Source organism: Macrobrachium nipponense, chromosome 1 (assembly GCF_015104395.2).
Source record: "Macrobrachium nipponense isolate FS-2020 chromosome 1, ASM1510439v2, whole genome shotgun sequence".
Classification (NCBI taxonomy): domain Eukaryota; kingdom Metazoa; phylum Arthropoda; class Malacostraca; order Decapoda; family Palaemonidae; genus Macrobrachium; species Macrobrachium nipponense.
The window spans coordinates 112,458,877-112,477,130 of record NC_087200.1 but is presented as its reverse complement, the minus strand read 5'-3'; the positions used below and the strand labels follow the sequence as shown (position 1 = coordinate 112,477,130).

The 18,254-nt window shown below is 36.4% G+C and overlaps 1 protein-coding gene across 1 annotated transcript in view; it reads right to left on the bottom strand.

Moving 5' to 3' along the window:
* LOC135219563 (glucose dehydrogenase [FAD, quinone]-like) overlaps nucleotides 1-18,254 on the bottom strand; it is a 158,254-nt gene that overhangs the window by 39,539 nt on the left and 100,461 nt on the right. The window contains exons 5-8 of the mRNA XM_064256434.1: nucleotides 15,474-15,608; nucleotides 8,461-8,582; nucleotides 8,139-8,195; nucleotides 7,402-7,515 (exon numbers count right to left, since the gene is read on the bottom strand). Coding sequence (XP_064112504.1) covers nucleotides 7,402-7,515; nucleotides 8,139-8,195; nucleotides 8,461-8,582; nucleotides 15,474-15,608 — 428 coding nt within the window. The remainder of the gene's footprint in view (nucleotides 1-7,401; nucleotides 7,516-8,138; nucleotides 8,196-8,460; nucleotides 8,583-15,473; nucleotides 15,609-18,254) is intronic.

Genomic DNA, 18,254 nt, shown 5'->3' with positions numbered 1-18,254 from the left:
ATTCGAACATAATGACATTATAGCAATAATAGCCTACCAAATAAATTAACAAGCGACAAGGCTTGCTTAATATGGCAATCAAAATGATATGTAAAATCTCCTCGTGATACGGTAACCCCATACCCTAATTGAGCTTAACTCGCTACCTATCAATGCAATATTTTAGAACAAAATGTGTGTTTTGATGTCTGCCGCCACAGAGAATATGAAGTGGAAAAACTAAAAAACTATCTCGAGCAATGTGCAACTTGCATGTAAATACAGGTAGAGGAATAATTGACACTACCGACTACAGATGAAACTGGGTGACATTACTGAGAAAAGATCTAACAAAGATTTAAGAAAATACTCAAGTCCACAAGGCACCCCCAAATTATTCAGTAAGTTGTCCTAGGAAGTCAAAAGCATAAAACTTTTGTATATTTAAGAAATTAAAACTTACTGTGTGTTTTTCCTAGGTTTACAACTGCAGCCTTTTAACTGGAGAGTATATCTTGTGCAGGGCTGAAGTGTTCAAGGAATGAAGTGTAAATCACCAGTTGATTTTTTGTATGAAAGACTAAGTGGGTAGCAGAGTTGGTGTATACATTAAAAGGCTTTGATTTGTATATTTAAGAAAAATTACTTAAAAAAAATTCGTATTTGTTCTGACTGGGATATAAATGAATGCCTTTAAAGTGGAGACTTATATTTCAGTTGAGTGGTGTCCTCCTACAAGAGAATATTTTTGGAAAAAAGGTCCACAAGACACATTATTCACAAAAAACAAAGACTACTCTGGTGAAAAAGAGATCAAAGAAGTTAAGTTCTGGACAGATGGGAGTGATGTGTCAGTAAGCAACACAGTGCGTATTAAGTCGGAATCCAGAAACCAAGAAAATCCAAATAGCAAACGGAAATTGATGGGTCAGAATCGACTCAATCATGTCAGGTATCTCCTGCCCGCTCCCGGCCCCCTTTCTGAAGGAGATTCACGTAAGGCTAATCAGACCAGATTATCAATTATTTGCTCGACTATATCTATCTGATGTTCAAAGTGCATTTTGACTTGGCAAATGCTCCAAAAGCAATGGGAAGGAAAGGATCCCCCACCACACACACACAATCGCACTTTCCAAAATGAACTATATGGTATACTTAGACATGACCTTTTACTGTCAAAAGCGAGCCAAGGGGATTACACAATCATCTGAGCAGCCAACATAACTCTTAAGAATAAGGTGTCCAAGGACCTGTTAGTGACATCCCTCAGATAGAATGGGCTAAAGGAAGTCAGCCTATGCAAAACTGCTGCCATCACTATTTGGAAAAAAAGTTTTTATGGAAAGCCAGTGAAAGGTCAGTGCCACTGATTTCATGAACTCTCAAACGAGATGGGATAGAAGACTCATCCAGTGATGTTCTGTATGCATTTTTGAATGACCTCACAAAGCCAGAGGGAGATAGGTTTCCAAGTTACCTCCTTTTTACGTTTACTTCTACTAATGTAAAGTTTCATGTATTCTGCACTAGTCCTCTTCTAGTAATACTTGACAGCTTGGAGGAAGTACATTGATTGGTGAAATCTTTAAACATGAGGTTGAAGAAGATTAAGCCCTAAGGGCACAAAAGCCCCACCAGGGTCACAAATAGGTTGGAGTGATGAAAATCTTCATGACAACTCTTTGAAGAAAAATGAGGGAGGAAAAGCATTAACAGCCAAGTTTTCAAAAATGTTAGAATGCATGATCCATCACCAACAAAAAGATTTGAAACTGAAAAGCAAGAGAATATTTTTTTAATTTTGTAGCAAGCAGATCTATAAGAAAGTGCCCCTTACCTACAACACCCTTTCTGCTACTAGAGGATGAAGAGACGCCTCCATGCCCATCAACCTTAACCCTGGTTACTAAGCTGGTCTGTTAAGACACTAAAATTGCCCGGATTGTAGCTGGATGACAATTTTACTGAATTTACAGTTGCTCACTTGTGAAATCATTTCAGTTGGATGACAGAAAGGGTGGGACATTATTCCTCCGTGCTTGTTGATACAAGCCACTATTGTGGTGTTGTGATTTATCATAACCACAGTGTTTCTATCTTGTTCCAAAGGAAGCAAGATTTACGACATTCTTTAGAATCCTCCGTTTTTAATTCAATAACTGTGGCCACACAATGCTTAGGAAAAAAAAAGAGAAACCTATCACTGAACTATTAAGAAAAAAAAAACGAGAGAGGAACTTACCACTGAACTATTATGAAGAACAATTGAGCTGTCATTAGAGACTTGTTCCACTGGTTCTAACACTGATAAGCCAGAAATGTGAGGGCCCTCCCTTCAGGCACCAATAGCCATCTAAACAGTCTTTTCTTGTGTGTTACAAGACATGTCACTGAGAAGTCTGTCATTGAGTTATGCCATAGGTCTAGCCAAGAAACTGTTTAAAATGCAGACATAGCTATAGTTCATTGTAAGAAACTTGTTCTGAAGAATTAAATGCTATGCTTTCTGAAAAAGTTACTCATCGGTACTGCGTTGGTTGACCTGATTAACAAACTGAAGCATCCTCCAGAATCCAGTATCTCTTGTTCTTGAAAGCAGATGAGGAAGGAGTTTGCATGATCTGTTTAGGGAACTACTAGATCCACAAACCAAGTTGTTCTCCTCCTCCAAAACACCACATACAAACTGTGATAAAGAAAGGTTTACCGACAGACCCAACTCCACAGGGCTACACACAACCAACTACGTAGACAAGACCATAAGCCAGCAAGTGATGGAGGTCACCCTCCCCAGATTATAAGGTTCACAAATGAATGTAATAAACATCTTGAAAAGGTTTTTACTCCATCTGGAGTATAGGAAGACTTTTCTCCTGCGGAAAAAATGGACACCTAAGGATTCCAATTCTTAACCTACTCATAAATTAAAGTACTATAGAGGTACGCTCATTTGCAGGAATATCGCAGGAACAACAACAACTTCAATCGATTGCTCATGCTATCTATTTACTGTAGGCATTTGGGTGAGCTATGGACTCAGCAGGAGCATTAATAGCAAAGAAATCTTTCACTACGGATGATTTAGGGGAAGAAGGTTCTTTGTTCTTCATGTCCACCAAGCTGTAAGAAAAGTGAGGTATTGGCTACTTGGGACATTCAGTTTTGGCAAAATTTTCACAAAATATTCAACAGATAATAATTAGTCACCACTATCAGAGGAGGTAAATATCGTAAAAAGGAACATCAAACCCCAGGGACAACTCTATCTGACAAAGAATGGCAAATTCATGGGTGGCAGGAAACAGAAACGGATGGAGGAAAGGACCTTGTAGAATCCATGATGTCATTGATGGAGTAAAACTCCCCGATGATAAAGGCATATGCTCGTCCTTTCTTTTCTTCCTACTGAACGTTTCCAACTAAAAAGCCCAATCCCCACGTTCTGGAGATATTGTTTCCCAGGACCATATGCATCACCCATCTTGTCTGACAGGCATGTATAACAGGGGAAAAAGCCTGGCTAAATTCCCAGAAAATTGGAGATGATAACATGCAGTATAGATAACAGGTGTGTGCCCATACTTTTGCTGAGCTTGAGATGTACATAAGAGACAAGCAGTTGACTACAGATGGGTGATGCTATTTTACAATGGTATCAGTTCATGATTTGTACAAAGAAAGACTGGAGTAGCTAAATGTTGATGCTTCCTTTGTGCACCAAACACAGTTGAAAGAACAGATACTTACCCATATCTCATAACTGGAGGCATTCAAAAAGGGAAGAGATTTGGCTGCCTACAAGGGGAAAGTGGAAGAAGCCCTAGCCATGGCATGTGACTACAATGATGCACTAATCGTGGTCAAAGCAACCAAGATATTGATTAAGCAGATATAGCTTTAACACAACTTTTGTAAGTTTAACTGTTGGAAGACTCCAGCATCTTCAACATTTACCAGACATTCCAAGTCAAGAGAACTTCCGTTTCCAATATATCTTGGTCTCCTGGTCTTTGCAAAAACCAGAAAGCATAAATTAATTGATATATTCCATCAACATGAAATCAGCATCAGCTACAATAGGGTTCTGGAATTGACTAAAGGGTTGGGAGAAGCAGTGGAGGAAGTAGCAGTTTGTCCCACTACAAGGGCTGCTCTTATCTTTAGTATATTATCCAATTTTGCCCACTCCCAAGACACTGGGGACGGTAACAGATTGATGGTGCCTGGTTTCAGTATTGCTACAAGTCTGGACTTTGCACAGCTCTCTGCATCTGCACTTGATTAATCTGATTGATACACAAAATATTGGTATCTATCAAGAGATATATACATTTTTATCTTTGGCGGCCATTTTAGAAATATGGTGGCCATATTGGAAAGATGGGTTCAGTTTATCTCAGTGACAGTAAGAATGCCAAAAATATAAATTCACAATCATTAAATTGCCATTATGCAACTTTAGTAGGCTTATGTAATAAAAATATTTGAAATAGAGAGCAAATTTGCCGCTATTTTGGAAAAGTGTCAGCCATCTTCGAAATATCCATACATTGAGGTCGCTGGAGGTTGACTTAGATTTATGGGGATAAGATTTCTCATGCCTAATCTGTTGCTTGTATCACCATTTGCACTTTTTTCTACGAATACCTCGCATGGGGAAGAACACACACAGACAGACCTTACCTCGGCAATAAGAACAATACTCATCTGGTTCTACAGATGCAGGAGACATAAAATGACCACAAGGCTATCCCAGACCTTTCACATCTATGTTGCTCTTGTTCATTCTCCATAAAAGAGAATACACCAATGATGACAACAAAACCGGAAAAACAAAAACAAGCAGATAAACAAAGAAATAAATTAATGTAAACTCAGCTATGCTTATTCAGCAGATGACGAATGCAGAAGCAAATACACGACGGGATTCAAAGATCAACTGGCGGTTTACATGCTGGGAACTGAACGAACCCATCCATCTCATGAGTGTTACTACGTAGTATATGGCTCACCTTGTAACTACATTAAGTAGACCACCCAGCTACGTACAAAAATTTATTCTCCACTTAAAAGATGTTAGTTTGTGTTCTAGTAGACAAACAAGTAGGTTAAAGGCATTTATGACAAACAGACAATAACCAAAATTATAAACTATAAAGGATAAAGAAGAGGTCGTCAGACTAACTGAAGGGACAACAAGAGACTAACCAAAAATAACAAAGGTAGATGACGATGGTGATATTGACTCAGTGACTTTAAATGGCTTACATCAAAGCTTGTTATTTCTCTATTCGCAAATTTTCGTTAGATAACGAACAACAAGAAAGGCAAAGTGAGAATAAAGGAACTTATGTATAACCTCTTTTGCTTGAAGGAATGAAAACCGATGTTTGCATCTGTATTTGCATTTACATTACCTGATCATAACTTTCATATAACAACACTACATCTTACACACCGTTTACAAGAGTCTTCATTCTTTATCTTGCAAGACTGGACTTGATTAGATGGCACCCTTTCCCTACCATAGTGACCAAATAACTTGCAGATTAAGACATGGAACTAACAATTTTATTTCAAAATTCCATTTTCAGTTCCTTCCTAAGGTATGTAAGGGTTGAATGAATCTCATTACTTTATATTACTACACATATAAATCAACGAAACTGATATAGTACTTGGCTGGATGACTGTGACGGTATGAACGACAGAAATCCCCACTTTGCCTATCATTACAATATCCCTTCATAAAATATGTTGACTTTAATAAAACGTTCCTTTGAGCAATTTGATCTGTAGATAGTCGGTTACGGACTCATCGTTTAAAGCCTACTTAATTATCTGCATATACCTGTCTTGTGTGGATTAATTTTCTCCAACAACTGAGGTATACTGAAACTTTCTTTGTAAACGTGCTAGTCTACAAGAATCGTCTATACGCGAAGCCTCTGTATCTACGAAAAATAGCGCTGTCTTTCCTTAGAAATGGGATACGACTTCATACTGTACAACCACAAACCTGTCAGCTGTCAGAATGACCCCAAGAATTATTGACACGATTTTCAAAACATTAAAAATTTACTTTGCGAAAACATATGAATGACAAGAACGAATACTTAACGTATACGGAAAACCTAAAAACCATAAAATTACTTGCTTCAAAGGTAGGCTATACTTGTAATGAAAGCTCAAGCGACATTCATAGTCAAAAGTAATAATTAACTAATGCTTAAAAAAAGTTACTTGCAATCACTGCTAATGTACTTTAACTGTTCCTTGCTTTAATAATCTGGACTAACTCATGACCTAATTTCGCCGTAGTATATCTCATACGGTTTAAGACAGTTTAAGAGAGTCCAACGACTCATTAAAAGTGTGTGTAACCATCAAATCACTGGAGTCAGTACTGCAGTTTTTATAAAGAAAAAAAATACAGGCTAACAGCATTTAAAATATTAATATAAAACAACACTCCGAAAATGACTGTGTAAATTACCCGAGTTTCTGCAACGCGTGAAACCTATGGTGTACGTATATGTATGTATGTATGCATGTAATATATATATATATATATATATATATAGATATATATATATATATATATATATATATATATATAACACACACACACATATACATATACTATCTAATATATGGTTATATATATATATGCGATAAAATATATAGTATTAATATTATAGACATAATATTATATAAGATAATATATATATATATAATGATATTATATATATAGGATAATATATATAGAGCTATATATAATCCTATATATATAATATATATAGATAGACTATTATTAAATTATTATATATATTATATATATATTATATAGTATATACATAATTATAATATATATATATATATAACTGTTTATTAGTACAGTTAATAACATGACCCAATTTAAATAGGATGGAAATTGGCGAAGATACATACATACATACATATATGTGTATGTATATTGTATTTATAATAGCCACACAAACCTTTAACTAATAGGTTTCTCCCACTTCTCGGATACGTTCATTGCTGCGACCTAAGTAATCTCCCGTAAGAGATTCAAACTCAAGTACGGGAGGTTAGGGTACGATTAACCTTATATTCTACTCAGAAGAACAATATCGGACTTTTTAAAGCTCAAAATTACACGTCTGTGGAAAATAAAAAAAACGAGAGCTGCCGTGATCTCTCTGTCTTAACGACCCTTTAGTAAAGGTGAATAAGTAGTACTAACGCCCCTGAAGTACTAACGCTATATACAATCTAGACCTCGGCAATCCGAGATGAAAAACAAAAGCAATTTCGTCCTTGCAGAAGCCTGAGCAGCCTTTCAAATAATAATGCCATAGACAAGAAGTTCAAGTGGGAAGGGGGGAATAAGTACAAAGACCACAAGCTACTTACTCCATACTCCTGCAGGTGTTTGGCCGGGCCTACTCCGGATAACATGAGCATGTGCGGAGATCCTACTGCCCCTCCCGAAAGAATGACCTCATGTTTTGCGATGGCAACAAGAGTCTGTTGAATGGAAAAACTTATTTTACGACCATGTACTACATACACAACACATGATATGAAGGAGGGAATTTATGATAATAATAAGACCACAATGGAAAATTTGGATTTTTACATATCAATAAAATGAGAAGGAGAAATTTACGTTACGTCAACGTCCATGAACTGTGTGAATATTAATTGAGATCAATACAACATCAAACTTGACACGAATAAGTTCTAAAGTTGTTTTAACAGTCGTTAAAAAATAAACACGCCCACAGAAACGTGTGTAATAGGATCAGCTTTTGGTTCTGGTAAGGGTACGTCCACATTGTAGTACAATCTTTTAATTAACGTCACAACAATAATGCCAGTAGCTCCTCGTGCGTATCACTAACATACTGAAAATAAGTTAACGACTGATTGGTGGTCCTAACCACCAACCTTGATCAAAATACGTTCTCCACTTACACTCGGTGACCCATTGCCTACTTTCAGCTTGTATGTGATACATATATGATATGATACTGACGTGTGAAAATTGCCTGTAATTTCAGTATGGACGCAACCCATTACATACATGTAAGAACTATACTCTATTCTCCGCTAGTAAATTAGTACACAAAACTAAATTTGTTACTTACCTTGCGTTGATGTTCGAAGCGAACGCCAATTGCTTGTTTATGCTCGTTGAATATGACCTGAAATGTGAAGTCCGTTTCTAATATGTCAAGTGACTGGAGAAATTTCAAGCCCTCATCATCAAGCAAGTATGCACTGATATAATACTGCAATTTCTTCTGAGGCAATGGCAAGCGACATTATATTTTAAAGATAAATTCCAATAGAATAATACAAATGATTTTCATGTTTACAAATATTTATATAAAATTGTATGAGACATTTATTCAACTATGCGTCTCACAGATCCTTAAAATAACATTAAATAGGAAAAATGTCCCTTACATTGTACACGTGAGCATTGAGAACAACGTGAAGATTTTCCCTATGGCCTGCCGGTCTCAAGTATGCCTCGGCAGTAGACCACCGCCATCCGTCTCGAATTGTCATCTCCGGGACGCTAAATCCTGCGGAAGGAAATCGATTCATGTTCTTCGGGTCGATGCTCAAAATGTTGACAACATGATTCTCGCACAAATGCAATTTAATATATGACCAACAAATAAAGGTTTCAGCAGTGGCGTAACTAAGGGGGGTGGGGGCGTTCAACCCAGGGCGGCACTCTGGCACCTTTTGATGTTATTAGCGAATTCGCTTCTAACAAAGCTCGCGTGGTTCCGTTGTACATCTGCTGCGTTGCTTCTGTTTTAGCTTTATGTTATAAAATAAATGGTCGAGATGTTAAGGCTTGATAATTGTGGGTTTAATGTTTACTATTTAAGGTAGTACTTTTTAGCAAGGGAATGGGGCGGCGCTTTCAGAGTCCGCCCAGGGAGGCCACTAACTCTTAAGTTACGCCACTGGGTTTCGGTTACATTTTTTTATGTATAAAAATTATACATAATACAAATAATGTAAATCTGACAACTGCACTGACGAAAAACTAAAGTAATCATTTCCCTCCCCTCCGTAGGCCCATTTCTCTGGCTACATAATAGGCCTACTATTACAGTACCACTTTATCTTAACCAATAATCAGTGAATATGCTGAGCATTTTCTGGCACAGGAAATGCTCAAGAATGGCCATGTGGTACATCTACCTTCTTCGGAAGATTTCGGTGAACACCGAGCGAAAATTTAAACATATGAACAAGTGTTTACACGGAATGCAAGACACGCATCTATTTTACGCGAACTTAACACAGTGAAGTTGATCATTGATGAAATAAATGATAAAAATTTAGCTAACCTGAATTAAGCATGAACCGCTAAGCGGAAAATTTGAGATATCATGACTGAACAGACAACAGAAGGTCCTACTCGTACACTTTATATCACAGGAGTGATATAAGGAGTGGACTAAGGAGTAAGGACAGTCGTACCGCACTATCACACAGCTAAAAAGCGCATGCGCAGTTACTGCACAGGCTGTAACTGTTACTAAAGTTAATCTTCATAGCCAGCTGCTGTCTCACCTGTCATTTCTTCGATTTCTCTGACGACAAGTAAATTACAAGACAGTGTTTATTTTCTTCCCCTATATATGCACAATTTCTTAAAATTTCGTATATTACCATCTTTAAGTAGTAGTACCCTAGCATAGAGTTGGTGAACAGCTGTCTTCTACGATTTCTCCTTTATTTTAATCTTAAATTACAATTTTTCAAATTTCTAAATAGCTCAATTATCTGTGAACAACTAGATAAGACTGATACCTCTTACAATAATGCCGATTACCTATTTGTGTTAATCATTTTGATTCGTAGCTGAAAGAAACTTTCAAATGCGTAAGGAGAATTTTCTCAGAACTAAAGAACTAGGCCCCGTCATTCTCAAAAACGTCTAATTTGTTGTTATACTGAAGGAATAGAACAAATAATAAAATTCGCTTCTCGACCGTATATTAAATTTTCTCATACACAAAAATTTACCATCTAAGGTTTGGAATCTATTCTATTACAGAGCTTGAATTCGACAGGAATATGTACAGAAAAGTCAATATCAGTGATATCTCTCTTCACATCCGAGTGAGCAAGTTGCCTGTCTTTCACTGTGTCCAAACCAGACCCCGGTTCAAATCCTGCCAAGGGCAGATTCATTTATGGATTATATTTCCAGGGTATAGTGAATTTATTATTAAGTGATATTTGTGGCTTAATGTAAGAGTAAATAAAATATTCTCCAGTATGTGACCAAATTTCAAATATATAAATGTATATATATATATATATATATATATATCTATATATAATATATATATATATATATATATATATATATATATGTGTGTGTGTGTGTGTGTGTGTATGTGTGTGTATGTGTGTGTGAGTTCATTTATTTATATCTATCTATCATATCTATCTACTCATCTATCTATCGATCTATATATATCTATATATATATATATATATATATATATATATATATATATACATATATATATATATATATACTGGAACCTTGACATACGAAAGTCCCAACTTACGAAAAATTCAAGTTACAAAAGCAAAGACAGAGTTTTTTTGCCTCTACATACGAAAATAATTCAGGTTACGAAAGGGTGTTACGGTAAAGTCCCGAGATTTGCCCAGACCACCAAGAACAATTTTAAAACTCGCTCGCCTCCAACTCTGTAGACTCGCCACCATCCTCCCACTCTCCCATTGGTTCCTGATGCTAGTCACCACTGTAAGATCCTGCTCTCCTATTGGTCAGCATCTATCCCATCATGCTCTACTTAAAGGCGTCGTTCGGCCACTTTGTCGCACCAGCGTTATTGTACGCACACAGAATTTGTTTGTTAACGTAAATTCGTGTTAGTGATTTCGCTTTGTACTTTATCGTGTTGTGTGAGAACTTAATTAGTAATTTAATTATGTATAGTCATGGGTCCCAAGAAAGTTGCTGAAGTTCACGGAAAGAAGAGGATGCTTTCTATGGGGACAAAGATGGAGATAATCAGGAAGTACGAGGCTGGCATGCGATTGAGTGTGATCGCTAAGGAATCGGCCATAATCCGTCTATGATAGGCACCATCCTTAAGCAGAAGGAAGACATCAAAGCAGCTACACCTTCCAAGGGTGTGACTATTTTGTCCAACAAGAGGATCCACGTGCATGATGAGATGGAGAGGCTGCTTCTCGTATGGATAAAAGACAAAGAAACCGCTGGCGATATGATAACAGAGACAGCAATCTGCCACAAGGCCAGTGCTATTTTCGGCAATTTGATTGCCCAGGCCAAAGACAACGGAGGAGAAGGGACATCGACGCCAACCCCAGACTTCAAGGCTTCTCGTGGGTGGTTTGAAAAATTCCGGAAACGGACTGGCATCCATTTGGTGTGCGGCATGGGGAGTATGCCAGCTCGAACATGACAGCAGCCGAAGCCTTTATTAAGACGTTCGATGAGATGACGATCAACGAAGGCTACAGTTCTCAGCAAGTGTTCAACTGTGACAAGACTGGCTTTTTTTGGAAAAAAAATGCCTCGTCAGACGTACATCACGGAGGAAGAGAAGAAGCTACTCGGGCATAAGCCTATGAAAGACAGGCTTACACTCGCACTATGTTCCAATGCCAGTGGGGATTGTAAAGACAAGCCCCTACTTGTCTATCATTCAGAGACTCCTCGACCCTTCAAGGCCCACAAAAGTGGGGCTAAAGGAGAAACTTCCAGTGATGTGGAGGGCTAATGCGAAAGCCTGGGTAACGAGACTTTTGTCTTCCGCCTAACACCACCCCTCTCCTCCAGCCCATGGACCAGCAAGTGATATCGAACTTCAAGAAGCTGTATACGAAACATCTTTTCAAGAGATGTTTCGACACTACCAATACCACAAACCTCACCTTGCGTGAATTTTGGAAGCAGCATTTCGATATCGTGATATGCATCTGACTCATCAATCAAGCTTGGCAGGAGGTTTCGAGGTGAACCTTGAATTCTTTGTGGAGGAAACTCTGGCCTGATGCCGTATCCGCCCGAGACTTCGAGGGATTTGATGTGGGCGAAGCTGATGCAGATTCAGAAACAGTTGACGATCCTGAAACTGTTTCGCAACCAGATCTTGATGAGATCGTTGCTTTCAGCAAGTCCATGGGGCTGGTCGTCAATGAGGACGACATCAATGACCTTCTCAAGGAGCACCAAGAGGAGCTTACTACGGATGACCTGAAGGAGTTGGAGGCCATGCAACATAACGTTGTTCAAGAAGAGTTCTCTAGCAGCAGCGAGGAGGAGGAGGAGGAGGGCCCTATGACAACGGCAGAAATTAAGGACGCTCTAGCTGCTTTTCATAAAGTACAATCATTTGTAGAAAAGAGACACCCCGAAAAGGCTTACACAGGTCATACGCTTGCGCAGTTTGATGACGTTTGCCCGAGTCATTTCAGGAACATTGTAAAAAGCAGGCAGAAGCAATCTTCCTTGGATAGTTATTTTTTAAAGAGGCCTTTCGTAAGAGTAAGCAAACAGGAAGATCCAAGTGATACGAAAAAACAGAAAGTAGATAGTGGTGAAGAAATTGAAATTTTGTAAAAAACGTAAAGTATAAAAAAGTAGAAAAAATGTAAAAAAAAAAAAAAAGACAAAAAAAAGAAATTTAATTTTAAGTTTTTTGTAAAGTTAAGTGTTAATGTTTTCTGCCATTTGTTAATGTGTTTCGTAAAGTTTAGTGTTAATGTTTTCTGCCATTTTTTAATGTGTTTTGAAAAGTTAAGTGTTCATGTTTTCTGCCATTTGTCTTCATCCTCTGTCGCCACTTTCGGAGATCGCCACACTTGAAAGGTAAGGTTCCACATTTTACTACTTACGTATGTACATACAGTATTTCTTGTACCATGTACACTAATACACTTTATTTACAGGTATGTAGTACATATTAGTAGTATATGTAGTTTAAGTTAGGTGTTGAATTGTCCAAATTGTTGTATTTCATTGTTTATTGGTCAATTTAGCTTATTATAAAAATTTACTGGGGTGTTTTTGTAGGGCTTGGAACGAATTAGGCAATTTACATGTAAAATGTGGTTCAAGATACGAAAAAATCAGGTTACGAAGGCCGCTTAGGAATGGATTAATTTCGTATCCTGAGGCATTACTGTATGTATATATATATATATATATATATAGATATATATATATATAGATATATATATATATATATATATATATACACACATATATATAAATATATATATATATATATATATAATATATATATATAATATATATATTATATATATATATATATATATATATAGACCTTTATTTATGGATTTATCACGTTCCTAACTTTCGTGATTCAGTTATACACACACACACACACACACACACACACACACACACACACATATATTATATATATATATATATATACATATATATATATATATATATATATAATATATATATATATATATATATGGACGTAATACTGGCTTTTTTGTGTTAAATGGAATTAATCTATCCGCTGTGTGCATGTGTATGTATAGTTGGTAACTAACCACAAACTATGCTAGGACATTGCGTTAGTACGGTTGTGCGTTTTAGCATATAATTCTTAGCATTATGCCAAAAACGTTAGCGTAAAGAGTGAATACCGAAGGTTTCTTACACGGCACTGATGTAAAAAAAAAAAAAAAAAAAAAAAGGACTGAAACGCCAAATAATGAGTCGGATAATGCGCAGCATTTTTCCATATCGTGAGCATTCCAAATGGTAGAATATCATTCTGATATTTGAGCTTCCTCTCGTGTTTCATTCAATAAAGAAATCAAAAGATCTTTGTGGCGATTCCTCGAAGCAGCTATGCGGCAGGTGCGCACAAACGGCTGATTAAGAGAACTGAAACGAGAACAATCTTTACCTACTTTCACTTGCAAGCAAAATCGTCATGTGTGATGAGATTACGCGACCAAGAGTCTCGAGGAAACGACAACTAGAGAAGGAAAAGTACTGGGAACTATGTCCTGCGTATATTTGGAGGTCTTACAGAGAGACAACACGAAGATTATGAAACTATTTTTTATATCCAGTGCTGAAATCAACTTGAAATGGTGTATTCTTCCTTTTTCAGAACCCATATATGAACCTGTATTAATAAGACGTTATCGTGAAGTTGAACTGGTGTAGTAAGGGCTTTGATACACAGTTTTACAGAAATCTGAGAATTACTTCAACAACATACGTATCAGTATACAAAGCGTGACTTAGGTATTCAGTTTATTAGATTTAAAGTTTGTTCGCTTACTATTTCCTGTTTGTTTCTATGCCTCGAAGACAAACCTGTAAAATTCTATCAACTATTTGCTTTACTAAAACGATGAAACAGGAGAAAATACGTTAAATATCAGAAAAATGCAAACCAACATTCATTTTCAAAGTCACACATGACGAGATAACTGAAATGTTATTGCGACATCATAATGGCATTAGGAAAACTTCCCGCCATTCGTCTGTGTTATCTAAACAAAAGAAGAATAAAGAGCCCCTGACCATAATTTACGCATTGCTGTCATCAGATTCACAAAAGCCACAGCAGTATACCTGAAGGGAAATTCCATGCGTATATAGAATAGTTCGGGTGTATCCACCGAAAGAATGAGCTCCATACACCCAAAGCAATTAAAGTGTATTACTTTCGAAAATTACGAGACGTTCTCATTATTGTGACCCAAATTTCCAGCGTGAAAGGGGCCATGACTTTTAAGATTTGTCTACAAAATACCATCCATTCTGTATTGCCTTACATACGAAAACCTCGAGGCTTATTTTCCTTTTACTTTACCAGTCCCCTTAGAGAAGTTACAAGAGGAGGGAATTTCAGTATAACCATTGTTTTTTTATTGGAGCTGAAGTCGGTATGTATTGTTCTCCAGAGAAGCTAGACTATGTGGCAACTATGCATAGCATAGTAAAGAAAAGCCCAATTCTATGTACTTCTTACAGCAGCTTACAAAAACCAACTAAATTAAAATCCATTCAAATTAAATTAAATTCCATTCCGAAATTTGCACTTGCATATGTCAGATTTCACACTTCGAGATTAAGATTTGTTTGGTATTCTACATCATAGCACATATTTTCTCCCAGGGCAGAAATCATAATTAATCTAAAAACTGCATCCATAAGAAAATTAAGATGAACAGTAGTACAGATTAAATACATTTAAATATATTCTTCTTTAACCAGTAAGTACTCTTGAATTGCAAATGGAATGATGCCAAGTCAGGTACAGTAATGGTTTTGCCAAACTTTCCCTAGAATTCTGTGCCACTATAATTATTTAAAAGAGCTACATCTACTTTACAAAAACAAAATCACTCTGGAATTTGCACTATTAAACTCTATGTCTTACCTATTTGTTCGGGGCCGTTGGCGTCGATAATTTTGTATCCCAGCATCTCACCAGCAGCCAAAAATCCATGTAAGATGGGTGCATACCACTTTTTATCATCCACTGTGAGGGGTCCACCAAACCCATGATAATTTGCTGTAGAAATGGAAAGTATACATGAATATTTGGTAGATATTAACAGGCAAAGTAACTAAAAATAATAAATAGGGAAAAAGCTGAACTTGATTATAATTATTAATATTAGTATTAACGACGTAAAATAAATAAACACATGGAAATATTAACAATAGCCTCCTCCTTTGGGGTGGTGAATACGCAAAAAGAAAGAAAAAAGACGGCCAGAAAAACTATAAGGCAATAGCAAGCAGTGTATTCAAGCTTTTTCTTTTTTACCAATTCTCCTAAACAGCATTAATAACCTTGTTAGGAAAACCATCCTACAGTTTTACAGTAAAATGATGAAAGACTTCTCGGCCAAGAAATTAGGACAACGTGGGGCTTCAAGAGAGCGAGGATGTCGAGAGTCACTAACTCTTAAGACGAGGTATAAAGGATGCTAGAGGTTATGCTTTGGCTAGTTTATGAAGGATAACCGTAAGGGACAGTCATCAGGGGTTTGGCAAGTGTGGCATTAAATTTAATCCTGCAAATATATGAAGCCTAACGAACAATGTTTTTTTTTTCCAGAGCTTAGCACTGAAGTCACCAGCGAAAACAAATGGTGCTATTTTGGACGAGGGACTAGGCCAAGCACATAATTATCATCTAGGAGACATTCAAATATAAGTCATCCCTACGGGGTTGCAACAGACTCCAGAAACATGAAATTCCACAAACATGATGCATTAAGAAGTTTTGTAAGAATAGCCCAAGTTAGTCACACTAGTAATTCCTGATGAATGGTTTGAGGCGTCCCTTTATAATGAACAGATACATATAAGCTCATGTGCAATAATGGCTAAGACTTAATTACAGGGAAAGAAGTTATGGTTACATATACCATATAACTACAAACATGACGCCAAGGGCCGAAAAAAATGTGAAAAATGGTCTCGGAACTTTGATTACAGTATCTTTACTACGATGACCTGCAGGGCCAGCATTCAATTCCTTTCAATATTCAATTCAGTATCGTCAAAATGGATTAAAGGCTTAAAACATGGCAGTATAACATAACTACTCGACATAAATCAATAAAGAAAACTGGAAATGTGAATAGAACTAGAGGGAAGTATACACCAAGCGTTCAGTCTGTAATAACAGGAAGCAAATCAACTAGGTGTAATTAGTACGACATTCGAGATGAAAGAAGCTTTTAAGGCTATCGCCTCATCTCAGGAAGCCAGTAAATATGCTTAGAAAGTAGAGAACAAGAAAATGATCGCGTAAGATACAAGACATTTTCTAATAATAATACCGAGAAACTTTCACTGACTATTGTAAAAAGGGGGAAAGAGAAGTAAAATGCCAAAAGACAGGAAAAGTGCTTGACTCTACGGTACCATAAGGCAAGGGGACTTGCACCCAAGCAATAAGGGTCATGATACAGAGGCTAAAGCACATACCGAGGATAAAACACATCAGAGATGACACAGGGCTACACAGATGCACATTTTATTATAAACTCCTTCCTGAAATATCTAATAAATCGTACAAAAATTAAGAGTGAATCTCCTTTTTGAGCTCTGGATTTGCTAGTCAAAGCAATTATGGGAAAGACAGAGACCAACCTGACTCTTGAGAAAGACACAGGTTAAATCAATCTAGGAACACAAGGGAAGGCTGGTAGTTTCACTTTCTGAAGTGGATGTTATGAAGGCTGAAAGATTATGTCTGTCTGAAGGAAAGCAAAGTTTGACGCATGTAACAAAACTGTGAAGTGGCGGCATTCTTGTCAAAATCTCTCCATAACGAACTTCCAAAGTAATAGTTAAAGGTAAGGCCGAGTCCTTAAGACATATCTGAACTAAATTATTGTTGCAAGCTAAGAGATATTTGTTATACAGAAATTTTTGTATCATTTACTTACTTTTCCAAAAATGCATAAATGAATGAATACGGGGTAGACCATAATAATTAAGGAATTTAGTCCGGAGGTGCCAAAAAACAAAAACTTATCTAATGCCGTTTATGAATTTATTATATATATATATATATATATATATATATATATATATATATATATATATATATATATATATATATACATATATATATATATATATATATATATATATATATATATATATATATATATGTACATATATATAATCATATATATACACCTTTTAGTTTTGTTTAGGAATGACCATTGTCTTCTCCATCCGCCTCCCCATATAAAACAAGTAAATAGTCACTGGGACATTCATACTTTAACTGCCGAATTAATAAAAAATGGGTCCACAATGCACTACATTTCCATAATATTAACATTTCCTCATTATAAGTTCACAGCTCGTCATGGCGAGTCGCAGAAATCAAATTATATATATATATATATATATATATATATATATATATATATATATATATATATATATATAATATGATGGCAAACGTGCTCCTCGAAGATAATGCTCACTGGGCCATAACAGCACAGGAGAGTGCCGGATGTCAAGCAGAAAAAAGCCTGATGAAAAACATGGCCATTTATTGTTTTCATGCAAGAGGTCAGGGAGGTCACACATGACCACGTAGTGATGAGATTATTCCACGAAAGAGAACTTAATATCTCAAAAAAAAAATTTTTTTTTTTTAAGTTTTTCTTTGAAAAAGCAGAAA